The sequence below is a fragment of the Prunus mume genome, linkage group LG4 (assembly GCF_029339155.1).
Source record: "Prunus mume cultivar Tortuosa linkage group LG4, ASM2933915v1, whole genome shotgun sequence".
NCBI lineage: Eukaryota > Viridiplantae > Streptophyta > Magnoliopsida > Rosales > Rosaceae > Prunus > Prunus mume.
Window position 1 is genome coordinate 14,930,198 of NC_142701.1, and position 23,499 is coordinate 14,953,696.

Here is a 23,499-nt window from a genome sequence, read left to right on the forward strand (position 1 = left end):
TGAGTTGTGGAAGTGCATGCTGGTCTGTTGTGGTTATTTTTTAAATACTTGAATCTGAAGTGTAACATTCCGGTACTTTTCTGTCCAATTCGAATGTCAAGACGTTTTCTTGTCCATCGTCTCTTTCTCGAAAAATCGAAAAGCCTAATGAATTGAACTTGAGTTCAAACTCGTGATTGTTTAAGTCGTCCTAATGAGTTTAGTGTGAAGTTGAAAGTGGTCTCGAAGCTTACGTGATAATGATATGCTGTTGTTGGTTGTTCCATATATCCTCCCAGCAATCTTTTCACTAAGCATTTGCTGCTTGTTTCATATTGCAAAGTCGGAGAAGCTGCAAATGGGTCGGATGCAGTTTGACCCGCCCGCGACGAAGCACCATCGCAGCCATACAAGTGAGTTAGGATTTGGATCCAAACTTAAACCATGGACACTTTGCTTCAGTTCTTGGATCCATTACTGCCCCAATTGGCCCAAACCCGTTCTCTGTAGTATGAAAGTTTTCAATTTTATTTTATATTTTGGTTACATTAGGAGGAAAGAAACCCTGAAGTTTTGATCTTAGGTGCCAAGTAGGCGGGGAAGGGGGAGGGCCACAACCATTGTGATAACCACGCTCGATAAATTTCTTATATTTTATTTCCTAACAGAACTACTGTTTACACCATAATCAACCGAGCATATCCAGTCTCAAAGCAACTAGCACCAAGAGCATCAACACCATGACACGTGTCACCACCACAACGACTTGCACAAAGTCCCACATCGGAAATCTACACAAACCTCCCACTTTCACCTCCCTATAAATAGGGACTTCCTCTCTCCACTTAGAGGAGGATCCGGGTCTTAGAGCTAGACCCTAGGGCCGGGGACTCTCTTCTAGATCCCTGACCTGGGCATCTCACTTGTTATCTTTATATTCGGGTCCAACCCCATGTACAAATGTAATCATACACTATTATAATGAGAACATACTTCTCCGTGGACGTAGCCCATTCATTAAGGGTGAACCACGTATATCTTGTCTTCTTTACATTTATCGCTTGCCCAAGTCTTTATACACATGCTTAAGGTCTTCACCTTCATTCATCATCCATCACACCTCATTACTAAGTTGGACTCAATCTTGGCTTGACCATTTTGAGCATCAACAGTTTGGCGCCGTCTGTGGGAATTGATACAAAAGGCTTATGTCGTTCTCCCCTTCCTCAGTGCCCTTCGGCACCCATACAATCTTCATCATATAGCTTGTGCGATGCCTTGCACCCAGCCATCAACTGGCGCGAGCGATGCCTTAGGCACCCAGCCATCAACCGGCATTGCTGCTCATGCCTAGCCACAATGCCTTGTCACAATGCAAGCTTTGTGTTGCCTTCGGCACCTCCGTGCCTAGCCACATTGCCTTGCGACAAGCGAGCTTTGTGTTGCCTCCGGCACCCTCGTGCCTAATCACATCGCCTTGTGACATGTGAGCCTTGTGTCGCCTTCGGCACCATCGTGCCTAGCCACATTGCCTTGCGACATGCGAGCTTTGTGTTGCCTTCGGCACCCCTCGTGCCTAGCCACATCGCTTTGCGACATGCAAACTTTATGTTGCCTTCGGAACCTTCGTGCCCAGCCACATCGCTCTGTGACATCTGAAGCTGTGTTATCTTTAGCACCCTCGTGCCTAGCCACATTGCCTTGCGACATGCGAGATTTGTGTTGCCTTCGGCACCCCTCGTGCCTAGCCACATCGCTTTGCGACATGCAAAACTTTGTGTTGACTTCAGAACCTTCGTGCCCAGCCACATCGCTCTGTGACACGCAAGCTGTGTTATCTTCAGCACCCTCGTGCCTAGCCACATTGCCTTGCGACAAGCGAGCTTTGTGTTGCCTCCGGCACCCTCGTGCCTAATCACATCGCCTTGTGACATGTGAGCCTTGTGTCGCCTTCGGCACCATCGTGCCTAGCCACATTACCTTGCGACATGCGAGCTTTGTGTTGCCTTCGGCACCCCTTGTGCCTAGCCACATCGCTTTGTGACATGCAAACTTTGTGTTGCCTTTAGCACCTTCGTGCCTAGCCACATCGCCTTGCGACGTGCAAGCTTTATGCCTTCAGCACCCCTGTGCCTAGCCACATATTGTGTCACCTTCGACAGCTTCGGCAAACCTCTCTGATATGAGCAATGCCCACACACATCCTCACCGCAAGATAAGATTTCTCTTCTTACATATAAATATTGCATACGAGCATGTAATATTTAAGTAATTCATTGCACAATCCTATTCAACAACATGGTTCATGAATATTGCATATGAATCAAGGCTGTCCGGGCCACTTTGAAGATGCTCCAATTTGTCAAGTGCCAAATATTCCAAGTCACCGACAACATCACTTTGCAGGGCTAAGGAGGCCAACCACCATTTCAATCCAATGAGAAGCCCACATGACAACTAGCTGAACGTCTGTGGCAATTTAGATGGCCGAGCCATACGGCACCCAGCCACTAAACTTATCAAAACACACAAGGACACTTGGAAAATTTCTCAGGGCGCTCAAGACACCCAAATCGCAAGCCTAGCTTCAATTTTCTTTCCAGCCCCTGCTCAAAATCAAAGCACCCAAGGAACACATCAAGTTTAGCACATTGGCAAGGCCCATGAAAGCAATTTAAGGGCGACTTGCAAAGTCTTACCGAAATAAAGGAGCCCACCTGCTACAGCAGCTCCACGCTTGCCGACGGTGCCCTCATGACCCAGCTTCAATGGCCTGGCCCACAAAGTTATCAATGGCCCGGCTACTTTAAAAAGCGTTTAGCAGGGACGGCCCAGCTTTGATTCCCAATCGCGAACAGCCAGACCTCATTAATCTAGCAGCCCAACCCCTTGGATGAAGGTCAAGCCCAAGCTCACACCAAGGGCCTAGCTCCATAAATTCAAGACCCCTAAAGCTTGAGCCCACAATGGGCCTAAAAGGATCACGGTCCCTAAAGTTTGCCACAGCCAAGTACCTGCCGAAGGTAGCCAAAATGAGGATAATTACAAAATTACTCTTAAACAACCCTTGCCGTTCGGCAAGGGTTGAGCAAATCAAAAAAATGTCTTCAAAAGGAACTTACCTAAACACTTGCCGAAATACCCAGCTCCAAAGCACCCTTCTTCAAGGCTCGGGTACCGCCACCTACGATGCATCACAAAGCCTTGCCAAATTTCACAGAGCTCGGACCTGCAGAAGATTAACAACAACCGACTCAATTATTCACACAGGCCTTGCCGAACGGCAAGGCCCATGGAGAAGCAACATGGAGCTCACAAGACAACTCACGAAAAAAACGGAACATTGGTGACCCACTCCAAATTTCAGCTCCAGTTCAAGGTCTAAAACAGCCACAAAAACAAAGTCAACATCAAAATTGGGTTCGGTATGACCTTGCCGAACGACAGGCACCATGAAGGAAGTTTTGAGGGGACTTACCTTCTAGGCACCTTGTCACATGATGACGGCCCACCTCCAATGGCCCCTACGAGCCGTGCCACAGTCCCAGCCACAATGGCGGCCCCAAGGCTTGACTCAAGGCCAAGCTCCAAGGGCCCAGCTCACGGTCTCAAGGCCAACTCCTTGCCGGCGGTGCTCACGAGGCCCAAGAGCCTCCCTTGGAAGATTCGGCCTAGCCTCCCTTCAAACGCAGCCCGGCTTCCAAATGCAGACACCTCGAAGGCTCACCAATTTGCCTCGAATGCCCAGCTCCACCCGTTGCCACAACTCAAGCCTTTGACCAAATTGTGCTCGAGCCAGCTCCAAAATTTCACGAAAGCCCAAAGGCTCGGACTTCTTACCGAAGCTGCCCTCGCAACCAAGCTTCAACTACTCACCATCTTTCGACACCGACAAGGTATGAGGGCTCGGCCAATTTGAGAAAAGGTCAACAACAAACAAACAGGCTTGCACCAAAAGAAACCCACCCTTGCCGAGCGGCAAGGGATGAGCAGCGAACTCAAGGCCACAAAAATTCTCAACTCACCGAGGCACGCGCCTTAACCCCAAACTTACCGAGCGACACCAAGATGCGAAACCCTTCCTCGCAGATGTCTCGAGCCCGACCTCCTTGCCGAATCGCCGCAGAAAAATCTTGAGCTACCGAGCAGCAAGCCCGTTCGGTTCAACAGAGGCCTCTAAAAACTCCAGTCACCTCTTGCCGTTCGGCAAGGGTTGACCAAAACACATACGAGCAACTCCCGACCCAAGCACGAACTCTCACCGATTCAGAAGGCTCATTCGGGCTCGGGCCATTCTTCTCTTCTCATCAGTCCCGACTCTTGCTCCTCCCAAGCTAGGAGACCCGACACGAATTTTCGAAACTACTTTGGCTGAAGCCCCACAGGCTCCAAAAGTTCTATCCGCCCTTGCCGATCGGCAACTTAGTTGAACCTTGGAGGAACACGTCAATGCCCACTCAAGACTGTGAAAATAAGGGACTTGGCTCTGTGCCGCAGCCCAGCTCCTATTTTGAAACCAAGGCCTTAGCTCCCACCCTATTTTCAAATAAAAGTCCCAGCTACTCCCTTGCCGAACGGCAGCGGGACCTCAGGAGGAAAGCTCACAAAAAAAAAAAGTAGAAAAGACCCTTGCCTATCGAGAATTGCCTTGCTGCCCAGTTCTGAAAATTCCACCAAAATTGGAACTACAATTTACTCAAGACACCCGAATGGCAAAAAGAGCCCAGCTTCTCCTTGCCGAATGGCCCAACTAAAAAGCCCAGCTACAAGGAGCTAAGGAACCAACGGGGCAAACAACTCAAACCTACCCAGCCATTCTTGCCGAAAGGCAAGGACTAAACAGGCTTGGCTCCACTCATGCCAACAATCTTACAAGATCAAAGCCAAGGACACCTACCAATCAAATCTGCAAAATTCTTAAGCTCCCGAGCCTGACCGCCCCTCTCGCTCACGGCTCGGCCCCAAGGCAACCATCACCCTTACTAAAGCAAACCCACCGCTGCTGCCTTGTTCCAAGTCACAAAACACCAAACCGAGACGGAACCTTGTTTGGGCCCTTTCCCAAACCAACTTTCCTTACGGAACAGCCCCAAAACAGTCCAGCTCCTATTAAAACACCTTCAAATTTCAGCCTGCCGACTTCAACAAACGTCCTAGCTCCCGCAGCTTCAAATCCGGACTCAAGCTACCATGGAAATTTTAGAGCCGCCCTTGCCGATCGGCAGGGGTCGAGCAGAACAACAGAGGCTCACCCAAGCATGTCTTGCCGAACCTAGACAACCACAGACACTGCCGAACGGTAGAGACCGTGAAAAAATATTATTGCAGAAAATCCTCCTCTTGCCGAAGCCCAGCCTTGGAACCCAGCTCCAAATGACTTGGCCAAATGACTTGCCGAGGAGGAAGGAAGCTCAGAAAAATGCCAAAGTTTATATGCGAACGGCAAGAGCCATATGGCTTTATTTTTGTGACCCTCACAAACCAAAGAAGGCCCAGCTCCTAGCAAGGCACCCTCCAGTCTCGGCTTGCGAAGGTCTAGCTCCAGACACCCCACTTCACCAGCCTTGCCAAAGCTCAACTCGGGGTCCCGGCTCCTAGCTCCAAGCTCAAGGGTCCTAGCTCCAAGCTCACTCAACCTCCGACCCGATTCTTCTCTCTCCAGACCCAGCTGCTAAAACAAGCCACCAACATCCATCAAAATTAAGTTGGGATAGGTCTTGCCGAACGGCAAGACCCATGAAAACCGAGGAAGGGACTCCACAAACTCAAAGGGTGCATTCGAAGAAGACTTACAGCTACCTCGAGCTCAGCTCCCACAAATCTTAGCTCACCTAGCTCCCACCTTGCCGGCTTCGACCCCACTCCAAGCCCGGCCTTGCCGAAGGTCTAGCTCCAAATGGCTAGGCACCCGGCTCAAGTGCCCACCTACCAAGCTCAGGCTAAACCAAGACGCAACACCACTCATTGGGTATCTGACCCAGCCTCTCCTTGATGCCCGGCTACAAGGAAGCCAGCCACACACCAACACAACTTGCGAGCGGCAAGGGTCGTGGAAAAATTCGAGGGGAAGCTCACAACAATACCAACTCCAACTTAAGCTTGCCGAAGGATCTCTCTCGGCCCAGCTCCAAGGCCACACTCCCGGCTCCGATTTACTCAAGACACCCACCAAACACTTAGGCCACTTAGCTTGCCGAACGGCAAGCACCGTTCGGACGGAAAGAGAGACACCCGATCTGCCCGGCTCGGCTTGCCGAAGGAACGAACATCTACTAAAACTACGGCTGCTCCCTTACAAGCTCAAGGCACCCACCAACCCTTCGAGAAATCTGCTCCTGCCGAAGGTTCGGCCAAAACACCGCTCACCAAGTCCCCGAGCCCAAACCAAAATCGCCAAGACTTGCCCAGCACTTGCCAAGTAACCAGATAGCCCACTCCCAAAGCCCCCCGAAATGGTTGAGACAGCCAAACCTTGCCGAAACTCCGGCACCCTTGCCCGGATCGGCTCCAACTCCTAGCCAAACCGCCCCAATGGCAAAGAGAACTCAGCCCCACCTCACCGGAATCAATGGCAGACTCGACCCCTCCTTGAAAACTCAACCTTCTGGCCGTGCACACCCACCATGGCCTCACAAAGCCCTAACCCACCCTTGCCGAACGGCAAGGGCTGTGAAAGTCGATTCGAGCTCGTGGATGCCTTGCCGACACTCCAAGAAGAACCAAGGCTCACGAGGTACCTGGATGCTCTAAGCCCCAGCTACTTTCAATTTCGCTAGACTTAAAAAGCCCAGCTACCTTGCCAAAAACACAAAAACTCCTAGCCACTCATTACCGAAGGAAGAGGAAGCTACAAAAAAAAAAAAAAAAAAATGTCCCAACCATTGCTTGCCGAACGGCAAGAGCTGTTAACACCTATTTATATACCCCCCTCTCTAAAAAGACCAAGCCCTAGCCCTTCTATCCCAGCCTTGGCCTCCTTACCGAAGGTACAAGGTCCCAGCTATAATATCACAAGGCCTAGCCACACATAACCCAGCATGTACCTAGCCCTTTTTATTTCAACTTGCCGAACGGCAGGTTCAGTAAAACAAAAAAAGGAGGCACACCAATCCTCCTCTAAACCTGGCCTCACAACTAAACTCACAGGTTCAGCCCCTTGTTCCCTTTTCCCTTTTGCTAATGCCCCAGCCTTTTGCTCCACAAAGGTCCTAGCTACTGCTTGCCTTGTTTAAGCAGGTTTCATAAAAACTAAATACAGGAGGCACACCAATCCTCATCTCAACCTAGCACCCTACTATAGCCAAGGCCTCGCAACTAAACTCACGGGCTCAGCCCTTGTTACCTTTTTCTTTTTTTGCAAGCCCAGCTCACCTTGGGCCACTTTTTACATGGCAGCCCCTAATTTGGATGCCTCAAAAAATATGTGTTACCCAAGCCCATACCACTTGGCCATTCAAAAAAAAAAAAGGGCCCCGAATGGCAAGGGGGCTAGGAAAATGGAAAAATGGAAGCCCATATTCTTTTCTCCTTCAAGCTTCAGCCCAATCTTTTGGGACCCAAGCATTTGCTGCCAAAAACCATCACTTGGTTATCAAACGGCAAGACCTGAGTCAACAATCACTGCAGCTTCGACAACCCAAGTTTACTTTTCTTTTCAAGGTACCCAGCTACCAACAATCACTGAGGCTAACACAGCTTTTATTTTACCTTCCGAGTGTTCACGCAACTTCTAGCTTGACAACTTGGGGACTAGGGACTGCCCTACGGCTCCCATCTGAACCTGGAATGCTCGGTCATGATCACACAAAAGCTTACAAGTTCCCAACCCAGAAGTCACTTCTTGACCGCGAACTTGGGGGACTACTGTTTACACCATAATCAACCGAGCATATCCAGTCTCAAAGCAACTAGCACCAAGAGCATCAACACCATGACACGTGTCACCACCACAACGACTTGCACAAAGTCCCACATCGGAAATCTACACAAACCTCCCACTTTCACCTCCCTATAAATAGGGACTTCCTCTCTCCACTTAGAGGAGGATCCGGGTCTTAGAGCTAGACCCTAGGGCCGGGGACTCTCTTCTAGATCCCTGACCTGGGCATCTCACTTGTTATCTTTATATTCGGGTCCAACCCCATGTACAAATGTAATCATACACTATTATAATGAGAACATACTTCTCCGTGGACGTAGCCCATTCATTAAGGGTGAACCACGTATATCTTGTCTTCTTTACATTTATCGCTTGCCCAAGTCTTTATACACATGCTTAAGGTCTTCACCTTCATTCATCATCCATCACACCTCATTACTAAGTTGGACTCAATCTTGGCTTGACCATTTTGAGCATCAACAACTACAAATTGGTCAAAAATATACTTTCTATTCAATTTTTTGAGAGAAGGAAAACCCCAACATATCAAATGGAACTAGAAAACCCCCACAGAAAGAATATACTGATTTGGTTTTTTCTGAACTTTCCAGGTGCCAAGTGCCAAGGAATTAAAAATTAACTTGCATAAACCTGCTGAATGGGTTATCTCTCACTGTTACTGTGCCACTGTCACATACAAAAAATAATAAAATAAAAAAGAAGAAAAAATTTGCGTTTCAAAGCTTTCAACCGACCTTGAAACCCCACCAATAATTAAACTAACATCTTAACCAGCATAAAACAGCCACCTCTCAACTCTCTCTTTTTTTCTTTCTCCAAGTCCCTTTCAAAAGGCCTGCCATAATGTACAATCCGTTTCCTTGCGTTGAACGTATTCTAACTTTGACAAATTTCTCCTCCTTGTTTTCTTCAATATCAAGCTCCCAACCTCACCTTGGTTTCACAGATGCCCTTTTCTTTTCTTTTCTTTTTTCTGTTGGCCCAACACAGATGCTTTACCTTATTCACATGAACTCCTTACCAAATGTAAGGTTTTGTTTCAAGTTCATGGATGCATTTTTTCTCCTTTCAAGGGTATTGTAATGTTGCAACTGTGGTTAGCTTCATTTACACAAACGCATCTCATACTGGTTAGGAAAAGTTTGGTTTCTTGGATTTTAATGATTTTAATGCTTGGCATTGGTGGCTGACGGTTTATTTATCAGAAACATTTCAAGCTAATTGACATTAAGCTTTCCCCAATGAGAGTATCAAACACTTTTGGATGGTTCTCGGGTTGTCGTCTATGGCTTCTTGCATTTGCAGCTTGTTTAGTGTTGTTGGGAGCTTTATCGAGATCATCAAACAAAGTGTTTTCTATGGAGGGCAGCAAGTACCAACTTTCAATGAAAACCCCATTAAAAGGGAGTGGCTACCCCCCTGTGTTTGCTTATTGGATATGTGGTACTAATGGAGAAAGTGAGAAAATATTGAGGCTGTTGAAGGCAATATATCATCCGAGAAACCAGTATCTGCTGCAACTTGATGCTGGTTCTTCAGATTATGATAGAGGACAGCTAGCCCTCTATGTTCAATCTGAGAAGGTTTTTCAGGCCTTTGGAAATGTTAATGTTGTTGGAAAAAGTTATGCCCTCAACCAGATGGGGTCTTCTGCTCTTGCTGCCACACTTCATGCTGCAGCATTGCTTCTAAAGCTCAGTGCAGATTGGGACTGGTTCATCACTTTAAGTGCTTCTGACTATCCACTCATCCCTCAGGATGGTAAGTGATATCAAATCAAAATAATTGTCCTTGAAATTGTTTGGGAACTAAAAATTATTGTCACTGTCATTTAATGCTAAAAATTATTGGATTTCATTACCTTAAACTACTTCCAATTACAAAATTTTATAGGATTATGTATAATTAGGAACTTTTATGACTTTGCTTGTGCTGACTAGGAATATATTTAATTTTTTTTGTTCAGATCTGCTCCATGCTTTCACTTTATTGCCAAGGAATACCAATTTTATACATTTTACAAACAAGACTGGCTGGAAAGAGTAAGCAATAGCCTTTTAATGTTCCCAATACTTTGTTTCTCTTACCTCCTTTCAGAATTTTTCTTTTTTTCTTTTATTACAATGTGACATGGATGGAGGCAAAGTTATAGGACTGAACTTAAATTCTCCTGGTCATGAACTTTCACATATGAGATCTATTAACTGATGAGGCAGGTTTTAGGACATAAATGATCAACCCAAATAGCCTGCATATATATGCCTCTTGAATTGCATTTAGGCCATAAGTTTTAAGTCAAAATTTGCCTTGTCCTGAATTTTCTAAATGGAAGTTGATTGGGTGCAGGCAGAAAAATATGGATCGAATCGTTGTAGATCCTAATTTATATCTTCAGGAGAGCACTCCACTTATGTATGCTGTAGAGAACAGGTCCATGCCAGATGCTTTCACAATATTTGGAGGTCAGTTGCTCTTACAGAATGCCACTAAATGTGCATTCAACAAGTTACATGATTATGATTTCTGTAAGTTGGCAAATTTTCGGTTTTATTATAATCTTGTCGTATAGGTTCACCTTGGATGATTTTAACCAGAGATTTCATGGAGTACTGTGTCAAAGGATGGGACAACTTTCCAAGAAAGTTACTGATGTACATCAGCAATGTGCCTTACCCTCTTGAGTCTTACTTCCACACAATCATCTGCAGCTCCGCTGAGTTCCAAAACTCTGTAGTGAACAATGATCTGAGGTACATTGTATGGGACTTGAATGCACTCGGGGAATCTCAAGTCCTAAGCATGTCACACTATGATCAAATGCTAGCAAGTGGAGCAGCTTTTGCAAGACCATTTCAAGCAGATGATCCGGTACTAAACAAGATCGATGAGAATATTTTAAACCGAAGTTCCAAAGGGTTGGTTCCCGGAGAATGGTGCCCTGACCTAGGAATAAGTAAGAGCCTAGAGAATTCAACAGCTCAGGAGGAGTTGTGTCCAGCTTGGGACAACATTAACAGTGTCAAGCCGGGTCCTCGTGGCATTAGTCTTAGAGAACTATTGCCTAAGCTTGCTGTAGAAGGGAGATTTACAACCAGTCACTGCCAAGAACACTGATACATACATAATACATTAGTAACTTTTCTAGAACCAAATGGTGATGAAATCTTTTAAATTTTATTTTTTCTCTTTCCAAAATAACACTTCCAACCACATTTGTCGAGAATATGCCTGGCTTTTTTCTTGCCCCATCTTTGATTGAACAAAGCATTGTATGGTTAGTAAAATAGGAAGATTAGATCTGCACTGTTTTTGAATGCATTTGATGAGAGATATATTCTGGTACTGGGTTTTTACCATAGTTTTAATTGCCTTTGAGCCTGAATTTGAAAGAGCTGTCAATGTTGCAAGCTGATGATCATCTTTGGTTATTCAAAATCTTATAAGTGAGAAAAAATAATCTATTGTGAGCCTGAGCTTCACATTTTTCTTGACAGATTGAGGCCATTTTAGTAAAATCAAATACCCCTTTAATTAAAACATGGACATTAATATTGTGAATCTGATTCCTAATAGCACTTACAAAAGGGCAAAACCCAAAATAGTACACATCTGTTAAGTTTTTAATATAAAAAAAAGTCAATAATACTATTATGGATTTAGACAAATTTTCTTCCAATGCATTTCAACCAAAATCTTCATCTAATTTCTTTGCATGTGGGTATTTGTAGAAGTAATAAGTGAAGGTCTTATAGAAGTGATACTTACACATTATTCTGATGTCTCTAAAGGTTGCTTAGCTTTTTGGATTCCCAACATGTGGTCATATATTTCTTCTCTCCATCAACTGGCCACAGAAAAAGAAAACCTGCAAATTTCATTGGTCTTGGATGTAGAAGTAAATTAATATCCAACCAACCAACCAACCAAAGATGTGATTCAGGATCAACATCTTTACACATAAGCAATTAGTGCAGACAGGCAATTATAGATGAGGGGTAGAAGAACAAAGATGGAAACATAAAAGCTTAAATCATTACCACTTGGGTCATGTCAGGGAGATCATTTTTGGAGACCAATTCGTGTATCATCTCTCAAATAGAAATGGAGTCCACCAATATAATGGATCTCGCCTTTATTAAAGAGATCGTACATAAATTGATCTCTAAAGATGGTCTCCCTAGCATTTTCCTTACACTTATTAAGAAAATGAGTGACTATTATTGGTTTCGATGATGCAACAAATTTCCCACTACTCTATCTGTTCATTGGATTCTTTGCAACAACTTTCGAACAGCAGCCACAACCAGAACTTATTATTGTTCTTAATTTTCCACCACCAAACCTTTTTTTCTGAAATGCCTCAATCAGAATCACATTTCAGTCCTCACATTTATAGTTTTTTTAGAAATATCTGCCTTATTTATTATGACCTTTCTTTGTACTCAAAGTATCAACCTCTTTTATTAATTCCATTATGTCATCCCAACTTGCCCTTTTAGTATCATCTGCTGTCGTTTGGTTGCTTTATATGATGAGACCTGGCAAATTTACTACCACTACCACACTGTCTAATAAGATTTTTTTCCTATACATGATTTGGAAGTTTGCTTGTTCAGGTGAGCAAGTTAACCTGATGAATGATAACTTTCAAGAGATGTGTTCAATGTATTTTCAGAAATGTCAACCAAATTGCACTCACCACACACACACCCATCTTATTACGTGGTAACATAGCTTAATATCTTATGCCACATATGATAGGAAGCATATGAGGAATCTATTTCTTTTATACCAAGAAATGTTGAGAATAACATGATAGACGATTAACCACGTTTATTTTTGCTTTTCGTATTAAAAAGATGCGTATGAGAGCCAAACTCTTGTCGTGAATGTGAAGTAAAATGTTCTAATAAAAAGCTTTAATAACTATAAAAGTTGGTCTTAGAACAACCACAAAAACACTTTCCTAGTTGGGCGGTGTGGGTAATCCATTACCCTTCTTTTTTTTGGAAGTTCAATTGTACAATAAAATTTCGTGTATAAGCTCAGGAATTACTCCAACAACGTGAAGACCAAATGGTCATTACCAGTGGCCCATTATTCCGGCAGTAGGGAAGATCAATTTAGCATTTTAATTTTGTACGTTCACGTCACGTTACGGAGCATGAGGAATCTATTTCTTTTATACCAAGAAATGTTGAGAATAACATAACAGACGATCAATCACGTTTATTTTTTCTTTTCGTATTAAAAAGATGCGTATGAGAGCCAAACTCTTGTCGTGAATGTGAAGTAAAATGCTCTAATAAAACGCTTTAATAACTATAAAATACTTTCCTAGTTGGGCAGTGTGGGAAAATCCATTACCCCTTCTTTTTTTTGGAAGTTCAATTGTACAATAAAATTTCGTGTATAAGCTCGGGCGTTAGTAACCATGAACCAAAAACTGGTCTAAACACCTTACGAACCAGAGAAATCATGAAAATGTGGCCAAGATTGATCGATTTTCAATAATTTCTAGTTTTGTACTGTTTCAATGATCATAAAGAACAACCAGAAAAAGAACCATCCATGGACCATGATTTTGCAAAATAAAAATTTTAAAAATAATACCCGAAAACAAAAACTAAAAACCGAAAACTTACAAAGTTAATTTAAATTTTTTTGCCTCAGTTGAACCCTAATCTTCTGTTGTTGACTAATTAATCACTAAAATCACTTCAGTTCACACTCCTACATTGCACTCGCACGTGCGAGATTCATCACACGCTGACACTCAACACTCTGCCCACCCCTCCTCTAGATCATCACGCCGTGCGCGCCTAATTCTCAGCTCCCGCCCGAGCTTCGCTTCAACGGCCAGGATCAGCTTAGCCGGCACTCCCGACAATTCCTCAATCCGTTTCAGATTCTGACGCGTGGACACCGACCTGTCCCCACAGAATCTCAATCCGAACCAAAACGACGCCGCCAGGCACACTCTCAGGGGCACGCCAGCCAACCGCCCCAAGCAAAATCCCAACGCATTCGACGCCGTCGACACCACCGCCGCGGTATAATTACCATTCAGCCCCAGCTTACTGCACCAATTTACGAAACTACCCTCCGCTTTTGCATCCACGCTCGTCGAAGTTCGTGCTCGCGCCCTCTGTACGCACTTCCTCTTTGCGCCGGAGAATCTTGCCGGAATATTCGACAACTTACTGGAAACCTGAGTTACGGAGCTCTCCGATTTCCGGTTATCGAACCCAGCCTTCGTCGCTGCAGTTCCGCCAAAGGAATCAGTGCTGGAGACGCAGGCGGAACAAGCCGAGGATGAGGACTGGGTGTCCCCGTCGCCGCTGCCATGACCAGAAAAATTATCCGGCGCGCATGACGAGCAGAGTGACCGGAGATCCCGACTTCCGGCGAGACTTTTGCAATTGTAGCAGATAGATTGGCGGATGTGGCGAGCGACGAGGAAGTTGGCCTGGTGGACCCTAGCGTCGCAGCGGGAGCAGAGGAAGGCAGAATCGGAGGGACAGTAGAGCGAAGCTTCTTGGTCGCAGAGCTCGCAAACCCTAGCTTTCATGGTGGAGAAGGCGAGAGAGCTGGAGGATTTGGGTTGTAAGTTTGAAAGGTGGTGAGGTGATTTGAGGGTGTGGGGGGATTAAATGGAGAGAAAGGCGGTGGGGAATGAAATGGTGTGGGTAGTGACAGAGAGGTAGAGAGAGAGAGAGAGAGTTTGAGTTGTCTTTTTTTTATGGTTGATAATGAGGAGGAGAGGGAGCCTTGTGTTTTTGTGTGTGTTTGAGTGGAGGAGGCTGTGGAGGGCTGTTTGAATTTATAATTTAAGAAAAAAGAAATAAAATTATGGAGGAGAACAAAACAAATGAGAGAGAGGAGAGAAGAAGAAAAATAAGGGTGTGTGTTCATGTGTCTGTATTTGGCTTTGCCTTGGACTCTCTCAGTCTCTGTCCACATAAACCTCGTTCCCCTCGAAACTACTCATAAACTCACCCTACTTTTTGGTTTTTTTGGCAACCTTCAGTCCTCTTACTTTTGGTTATTGCATCTAAGTCCCAACTACCCTTTTCTTTTCTTTTTATCTTACATCTCTACTAACTTCATTTTTTTTTTCATTTTTTAGTGATTAGGAAAGCTTTCAAAGTAAATTGCTTTTTTTTTTAATAAAAAAAATTCAAGCCATATTGAAGGGAGAGGAGAATCGAATGCTATGATAAATGTTGTAAATCACTTGAACTACAAGCCTCTTACAAAATAAATTATTGATATATACAATCACCACAAATTATTCATGCGACTTGAAAGTTTTTGCTTTTTCCCTCCCCTCTATGTTCCGTTACCTTTTTAAAAGTTAAGGATATGGATAAGAAAATTAATGGATTCGAATGAGGCACAAATTTGGAGAATGTCATTGTACATGATACATCAATTGTGAGAAATTAACAACACGTCTATATTTTGGATGAATGAAATTTTATTTGTGGCACTATCACGGTCATTTCAAGAAAGAAGGTCAAGAGTGTGATGAAAGAGAATTTTTAAACTATAACTTCGTATGTAGGTAAATGCTCTTTATATATAACTACAAGCCTTAAGCCTAACTTCAAATTTTAATTGTGGAGTTAAAATGATCACTTGTATTCCTTTTTTCACTAGATACAATCATGAAAATAGAGACAACTAATTGTACCATTGGAGGTATAATTTCAACAATAATATTTATGTATATCATAACTACGACTTTGTAGTATTTTATAATTTCTCCAAATAATCCTCCTTTTTAAATAAAAAAAAACATTGGGGCAATTATTTGATGTTTAGGGTGAATCCAGTAAAATGATTAACAAAATGGGCAAAAATGAAAATAGTGTTGAAGAAATTTTTTTTTTATTGAAGAAGGGTACTTGGACGAGTAATATTAAAATAATAAATGTGAGGTTCGTCTGGAAAATATCTGGTTGCTACCAACTATGGCGCGAAGTGAGCCCCAACGACAACTAATTCTCTACCAGAAGTTGGAGCGGCATTTCAGAGAATCAACACCTGGCACTACTTTCTTTTTTTATGGTCGAAACACGTGGCACTACTTGACTACGTCACCATCATTCAAATCCCAACCTCCAGAACACCTTGCAAAATTTGGAAGTTCTGGAGTTTCCAAATATACCCCTCGGCTTCTTCTGCGTAGTTCCCAATTTTAAAGTAGAACTTTATTTATTTATTTATATATGTATATATATATATATATAATGTTTTGAGTATTCAGAAATATTTAAAATTTTCCATGGTTTTAAAATGTTAAAAATTACTAATTGAAGTCTTTTACTTCAAAAATAAAATATATTGTGCTTTGTCTCAAAATGTTCGAAGTTTCGCCTTGAATAAGAATGTAAATACTCAATGCCGGTAGAGTTACAGACATCAAATCAAACCACAATGACATATTTGGAGTTATAGTTGAATAACATGAACTATAATTTGTGTCTTTTTTTCTTTTTCTTTTTTGTCGAGGAGCTATAATTTGTCTTGTATTCCCATTATAGCGTGATTTGATCGAGATTAATTTTCTTAGGTACAAAGGACGCATAAGGTTGTAAACGTATATCTTATCATTAAAATAATTATTAAAAAGATAATAAAATTGGAAGAATACAAATTAGAGTGACGAAGGCGTATTAAGAGCGGCTTCATGGCCTTAGTTGCGTAAAGAAAGCTCCTCAAACCCACCATACGGTAACTGACAACGTGGCAAAATCTGAGCGGACGGTTACTTCACCATTCTAATTTCAACCACACAAGTAAATCAACCACAATTCATCCACCACAAGAAAATTTTCTCTGAAAAAACAAAAATAATAATAATAATTTGAATGAGGCAGCGGCCCAGCGGATGAGTGACGCGTGTGAGTTATAGCTGGCGGTTGATACAAAACCACGCAGTAGAAGCGGTGGTTGAGCACACGTCTGGCGTGATTGGAATGATTTACTTATGGGTGGGCCAGGCAATTGTCCCTGAATTGGAGCTTTCTTTCTCCTTTTTGAATTCGGGCCATAAATCATTCGAGTCTTTTGTGTGCACAAAATCAATGGTGCAAAAAGCATTGCGGGAAAGCTTTCTGTGAGAGAAAAGAATCATTCTTCTTTGTGAAATCTAATACTAGGTCAAGAATGGTTGTGCGTTGGTTGAAGAGAATGGAGCAATGAGAGCCACAAGATGTATATTTGTTGGTGAATTCTGAATTAAATAGGGTGTATGTTTCTCAAAAAATAAGTTACTCGGAACGTGTGACTTGAACGTCATGCTATATACATTGGAAATTGAGATGTGCTTAGAGTAGATGTTCGTATGCACATGAGTTGTTGTGAGTTGTTTATTAAAATGGGTCTTATAAGGTATATATCAACAATTGATAAATGCTCGTACACACGTAAACGATTATCATTAGCATTCTTCGTTGAGAAATATAATAAGAGAAATCATACTTCACATCCACCACTGTAATAGGATTAATTAAAAACTTATCAACCTATCACGATCTCTCAAGTGCAAATCTAACAGAAGTCCATCGAATATACCATTATTCCCTCATACCAACCTAGCCAACCTAGCCCCCAAATCAACCATGAAATTAAGACACATGTACAATTCTCTTGCAAAAGAGCTATACCCACATGTTGTGACAAAAAAAAAAAGCCTAATTAAAGAGAAAAGAGCTTAGTCTTCTTAAATTTTATCCCCTCAAGTTTTCCTCCATTCAAGAGATGGCTATTTCAATTGTGTTAGGCTTTGGGAGGTGGAAGAAGTTTCTTAACAACCACAATTAGAACCATACTAGCTAATTTTATGTTTTTATTTTTGCACGTGAACAATGTGCAATATAGGAATGCAAAGTAATACAATCGCGATGTCTTGAGACAGCATGACCATGTGGTTGGGTTTAAGGTCTAGGAGTTGAAACATCACCGTGATGGCACTGCTCCATTTGATCACCCATGCCAAATATAGACATCTCTATTCTCTTTTCTCACATGCACATGATGCAAGTTTCTCCATACATTTAACACACGAGAGAGTTTTGGTATGATCCTAATACCAACACATGTGTTATAATTTGCAAATATTATAGCACGTGTTTTATTTATTAATACTATCATCTAAAGTATAAACTTGTTGTCCATTCATATTACAATACATGAATTAATAACTCTCCGTGACGATGTAACGATTATACATATAAATTGTTCCCAACATATTAAGTATAAAAACAACGGTTTCATGTGTTGCAACCAATAATTTAGCTAGATTGACAATATCTAAATATAAAACGTGCTATTTTCTAACAAGGTTTAGACCGTATCGAACATGTGTATTTTTTGCTTTGAATTTGGCATTTTCTAGTAGCCTTTTTTTTTTCCTTTCACCCAAATGTTTTTTTGAAAAGAATTTCATCTTCGATATGCTTTTCAAAATTTATTATCATATCTAAGCCATCGAAATTGGTTTAAACGCACAAATATCACAACAAGGAGAAATTTTTATATGTTCCGAGTACACCACGTGGCTGGTGTGCTATCCAATAAACATAGGACAATATCAACAAACTGAGATGACATATGGGGGATCGGTGGACTTAGAAAGAAATTGCATTTTTTTTGTTCTGGTCCAAAAGAGAGAGATTGGGTTTGAAGAACAAGCCCACATATGATATTTGCTACTGGGATGATTCTATCCAAACCCAAAGATTTACTCAGAACACCCCGCTTCTTTTAGAGAGAGACACTTGTATCCATCCACTGTGTGCTCACTAGAGAATAGACAGTAGGTTCGATCATCAATGGAAGGCGCCCTCTTTCGCCTGCTCCTGCCATCCTCGAAAACCAACGCCCTCATCCCCAAACTGGGCCCCACCCCCGGCGCCAAGGTCCGCATCGAACACCCGACCCATGGCAGTGACGAGTGCGTCGTCTTCATCTTCGCCGACCCAAATGCCCAATCCCCCAATAACACAACCCAAACCCTAGACAAGCCTGAAGGGTCTCCCGCCCAGCAGGCCCTGGTTAGGGTTTTCAGGAGAGCTGTGGTGGACGAGGCCGGTGAAGCAGAGAAGGGCAATAATGGCGGAGGTTTGGTGTGTTGTAGGCTGTTGGCGGCGACTAGTCAAGTTGGGTGTGTGCTTGGGAGAGGGGGCAAGATTGTGGAGAAGATTAGGCATGAGAGTGGGGCTCACGTTAGGGTTTTGCCCAGAGACCAGATTCCGCCGTGTGCATCTTCTGGAGATGAGTTGATTCAGGTAATGAATTTATTATTATTATTATTATTATTTTCTTGTTGGCTTGCATTGAAATTGTAAAATGTGGATGCTTTGTAATTGTTCTGCTGTTTCTGTAAGCTTGTTCCCTTTTACGTATGTTCTGAGTGCTTTGTTTTGGTGATCGATGTGCAATTGTCGAGATTTTATGGTTATTTATTTGTTGCTTTTACTACGATTCTATTGAATGATGTACGTGATAATTTTGTGTAATTGAGCATCTCCAAGGGAGATGTCAAATACCAAACATCAAATTTAAATTTGATGGCTGATGTGGCAATTTGACATTTTATACAGCTTTACACTCCACCCGATATGTCAAATTAAATTATTACTTTATTACATTTTAGTGTTGATTCATTTTAATTAATAAGAAAAGAAAAGAAAAAATAATAAAATATTCATTTGACATCTTGCTTTTGGGATGTCAAAAATAACATCTCAACCTTCAACCTTCATTCCACATCAGCTTTGACATATCGGTTGGAGTGATGTGAGATGTTATTTTTAGCTGTTAAATGTCTATGTAGCATGTTTGACACATCGGTTGGAGATGCTTTTAAATGGTATAACAGTTATGAGGAACTGCATTAACACTGGAAAAATTTATGTAGAGCGCTCATACCACATCATTGTGCTAATGTGGTATGACAAACCACTCAAACAACGTCGTGTGTTAAAACTGAAAAGCATGCATAACTTAGAAACAAAATATCAAGTCTTATTAGTTTATGATCTTATAAGAAGAAATGACTTTCTTTCAACAATTAGCATAATGACGTGCCATGATAGTCCCACCGAAGTTTTTCTCAACAAAATAAAGTGCTAGATATTCGTGGGTTACCTAAACCATGTGGCCACACATATTTTGTGTTGGTTTGACATGTTGTTTCCTGAATTGCTTTGTGCAACACGCAAGTGCAGTGAGTTCTGTATTTCAGTATTTATATGCTAAGTTAGTAAAATTTGATTATTTGATTGATTGATTGATTTTCTTTCTTTTGCTAAGTATATGTTTCATAAATGTCAGTGAGTGCACTTCACTGCTTGCTAAAACATTTGCACACAGGCAAATTAAGAAGACCACATGATGATTTTTTTGGTAAAACTAGGCAGACATGAATTTCAATTACCTTCTCTTTTTCTGTTTTGTTCAAGTGAAAGATGATAGGGACCCAAGAGAAAAAGATTCAACAGTAGATAAAAAGGTTGAATAAAGACAAAACAGGATGATGCTTGCTAACACAAAAAGGGAAAGCATGCTGCACCTACCGTGGGGTGCAAATAACATGTTTTGTTTTTGTTGTGCTAATGTATTTCTTAGGGCTATATTTGTGTGGGTTTGATATGCAGATAACAGGAGACTTTCAAGCTGTGAAGAAAGCACTACTGTCTGTTTCAGGGTGTCTTCAGGATAACCCTAAGGTAGATGCAGCTAACTCTGGTGCTACCAAAATTTCAGGGGGATTGATTCATGGAACTGGTATGCCTGCGCAAGTTGACCCTATTCCTCATCGGGGTTTTGTGTCTGGCTTTAATGCTGCAGATTATCACTCGAGGAATTACTCTTCTACTCCTGGGCCTGAAAATGTTGGAAGCGGTCACAGGATGCTTATGGAAGAAGAGGTGGTATTCAAGTTGTTATGCCAAGTTGATAAGGTTGGTAGTCTGATAGGGAAGGGTGGCTCCATTATCCGGATTTTGCAAAGTGAAACTGGTGCATCAATCAAGATAGCTGATTGTGCACCTGATTCAGATGAGCGGGTTGTTATCATATCTGCACAAGAGGTACTAGAGCTCAACTGTTTGTGCCTTTACATTTTATTAGTACTTACTTGGAAACATTAATTTTCTTTATATTAGTCTTTATACATGTTTGGTTACCCACTCTAAAAAGTTAAAATAAAACAAAACAAAACAAAAAGGATGTTCAAGCTTGACGTCGGAAGTTCATTGCAGAATCCAGAGCAAAAATATTCCCCAGCACAGGAAGCCGTTATTCGTGTACATCATCGAATTGCGGAGATTGGATTTGAACCTGGAGCTGCAGTAGTGGCTAGGCTTCTTGTACATCCACAGCATATAGGTTGTTTATTGGGTAAAGGAGGTTTCATTATTACTGAAATGAGAAGAGCTACTGGTGCTAGTATACGGATTTTTCCAAAGGAACAAGTTCAGAAGGGTGGCTACCACAATGATGAAGTTGTACAGGTAATATAATACTGCACATGCCTGCTGTATGTCATGTGGCCTTATCTTCAATTATCTAATTAAGTATGATGTGGCCATACTGGATAAAGAAAGTTGCTGTTAGCCTTACATGGACATTGGGTTGATTTATGGGATTGGATGCATGTTTTGGTTCCTAAATATAACTAGTAACACAGTTATTTGTTTGATCTAAAATATATAAATATCATTCTTCTCTCTATTTTTCTGTTGGTCCACGGGTTCTTTTTCTGGACTTGAGTATCCTATTCTTGCTAAATGCACTATCAGGATATTCACTTGGTGGTTTATGGCAGGTTATTGGTAGCTTGCAGTCTGTACAGGATGCCCTCTTTCATATAACAAGTAGGATTCGGGAGAGCATATTCCCAATGAAACCTCCTTATGCTAATTTCAGTGGCCCACCCTACATGTCTCCATTTCCCGAGATGCCTCCACCCTCCTTTAGACCAAGGCATAACCCAGCCTCCCCCGGTCCCTATCCTTCACCTGGTAGATTCCATCATGGAATTGATCATTCTGCTTTTCCATCCCAACCTCCCGATCATCAGCCTTCATTTTCACATAGTATGGATCACAATGGCCCATCTCACATGGACCGAGCTCCCTATTCTTTTGGCAATGAGCGACCAGGACATGGTCCAACATATGAGAGTCCTTCTCCAAGAGCATGGACTCCCCAGGTTGGCGCCTTATACTTTTAAAAAACCTTAGACTTTTATATTTTGATCTATCATGGGGAGAATAACCTATCTATGTCAATTTCTAATATTTATGTTAAACCTCTTTTTCCGGTCTGTTGGATGCTTCTAGGGAGTAAGCTGTGGGACTCCTAGGGGAACTGCTGATGTTGGTTTGGGCATGGCTCCAAGAAATGGGTCTCTACGAAGGTAATATTTTGTAGCCTCTGGAAATGACATTTGTTATATGCTATTGAAATCTCAAGTATTTATGATTAGATAGAGGTAAATTTTTTATTACTTATTAAAGTGGCACCACATGTTGACACTTCTGGCCATGTTATTTATCTTGTGAATTCAACTATTATGGTTGTGGTAATTTGCTAAATTCAAACATGATTGTGATAAGTAATACTGTTTGGATAAACCTGAATGGGCACATAATCTGAGTGTAGTATTTAGTGAACTTGAATATATCCTTGTTTCTCTCTATAATTTTAGGGAGTTGTTATTGACGCTCATAAAAAACTCATCCTTTAACCGTGCATTGTATAAACATAAGACAAAATGCACTTAGACAAGTGCAGGATGAGTATTTTGGATTGCCAATAACAGTTCCCTAATTTTTAATCCATGCAAACAACTTCAATGCTGTTGCTGCCATTCTAACCTTTTTCTGCAAATTTTATTTGAGCAGCGGAAGTCAACCGCCTTACTTAAGTAGCACAACCGTTGAGATCATGATTCCTCAGACATTGATTTGTCACGTTTATGGAGAGAACAACAGTAATCTGAATCAGATCCGGCAGGTGAGTTTATCTGTCCTATTATTAGTTCAATGGTATTGCATTCAAAATTGGCAATGTGTTGATGGGGATCTTTTTTCATGGATATTTCATCTGCAGATCTCAGGCGCAAATTTGGTTGTTCATGATTCAAAGTCTGGATCTTCGGAAACCCAAGTTGTAGTGTCCGGAACCCCGGATAAAATGCGTACTGCTCAGAGCCTCATTCAAGCTTTCATCCTTTGTGGGCAGACACAACTTTGACAATCTGATAATTCTGTTTTAGTGGCACCCATTTGAATGAAGAATGGGAGTGTGGATATGAATTTTGTCCCTCTAGAGAGTGTAAATGAATTCATCACATCAAAGCGTAAATTCTGCATGCAATTCCATTGTAAATCCAAATTCCAATATTTAGTTTAGTTCAATTTTTCATCATTCTTGGTTTCTGTTGAGTCAAACAGTGGCCCCTCGCATTTCTAAACCCATTTTGTATGCATTCCTATCTCCACCGTTCCTATCAATTCGTTAAGTTTGTTGACATGACACAAGGAAGGATTACTCCATTACATTTCCATTTCCATTATCTCTGTGTCAGAAAAATTGTTATA

At 42.0% G+C, this 23,499-nt stretch overlaps 3 protein-coding genes across 3 annotated transcripts; 2 read left to right on the top strand and 1 right to left on the bottom strand.

Annotated features, from left to right (window-relative positions):
* Positions 1-8,821: 8,821 nt before the first annotated feature.
* Positions 8,822-11,294, top strand: LOC103327412 (beta-glucuronosyltransferase GlcAT14C-like). The gene is made up of 4 exons (XM_008229735.3): positions 8,822-9,640; positions 9,846-9,921; positions 10,226-10,341; positions 10,449-11,294. Exons 1-4 carry the CDS (start codon positions 9,121-9,123, stop codon positions 10,991-10,993), a joined length of 1,257 nt encoding a protein of 418 aa, XP_008227957.2. The 5' UTR covers positions 8,822-9,120; the 3' UTR covers positions 10,994-11,294.
* Positions 11,295-13,437: 2,143 nt separating this feature from the next.
* Positions 13,438-14,763, bottom strand: LOC103327411 (B-box zinc finger protein 32). The gene has a single exon (XM_008229734.2). The coding sequence runs from the start codon at positions 14,448-14,450 to the stop codon at positions 13,656-13,658; it is 795 nt and encodes a 264-aa protein (XP_008227956.2). The 5' UTR covers positions 14,451-14,763; the 3' UTR covers positions 13,438-13,655.
* A 3,849-nt stretch (positions 14,764-18,612) lies between these two features.
* On the top strand, positions 18,613-23,326 carry LOC103327410 (RNA-binding KH domain-containing protein). Its single transcript, XM_008229732.3, has 7 exons — positions 18,613-19,176; positions 20,548-20,982; positions 21,154-21,405; positions 21,720-22,106; positions 22,237-22,313; positions 22,801-22,912; positions 23,009-23,326. Exons 1-7 carry the CDS (start codon positions 18,721-18,723, stop codon positions 23,150-23,152), a joined length of 1,863 nt encoding a protein of 620 aa, XP_008227954.2. The 5' UTR covers positions 18,613-18,720; the 3' UTR covers positions 23,153-23,326.
* Positions 23,327-23,499: the final 173 nt, after the last annotated feature.

Bases quoted from the DNA above. Each gene is read 5' to 3' on its own strand.
- LOC103327412 (XM_008229735.3), top strand. From the start codon at position 9,121: ATGAGAGTATCAAACACTTTTGGATGGTTCTCGGGTTGTCGTCTATGG. The intron at 9,922-10,225 runs GTAAGCAATAGC...GATTGGGTGCAG, and splicing joins AACAAGACTGGCTGGAAAGA to GCAGAAAAATATGGATCGAA. The intron at 10,342-10,448 runs GTCAGTTGCTCT...CTTGTCGTATAG, and splicing joins TGCTTTCACAATATTTGGAG to GTTCACCTTGGATGATTTTA.
- LOC103327411 (XM_008229734.2), bottom strand. From the start codon at position 14,450: ATGAAAGCTAGGGTTTGCGAGCTCTGCGACCAAGAAGCTTCGCTCTAC.
- LOC103327410 (XM_008229732.3), top strand. From the start codon at position 18,721: ATGGAAGGCGCCCTCTTTCGCCTGCTCCTGCCATCCTCGAAAACCAAC. The intron at 19,177-20,547 runs GTAATGAATTTA...TTTGATATGCAG, and splicing joins CTGGAGATGAGTTGATTCAG to ATAACAGGAGACTTTCAAGC. The intron at 22,107-22,236 runs GTTGGCGCCTTA...GGATGCTTCTAG, and splicing joins CAAGAGCATGGACTCCCCAG to GGAGTAAGCTGTGGGACTCC.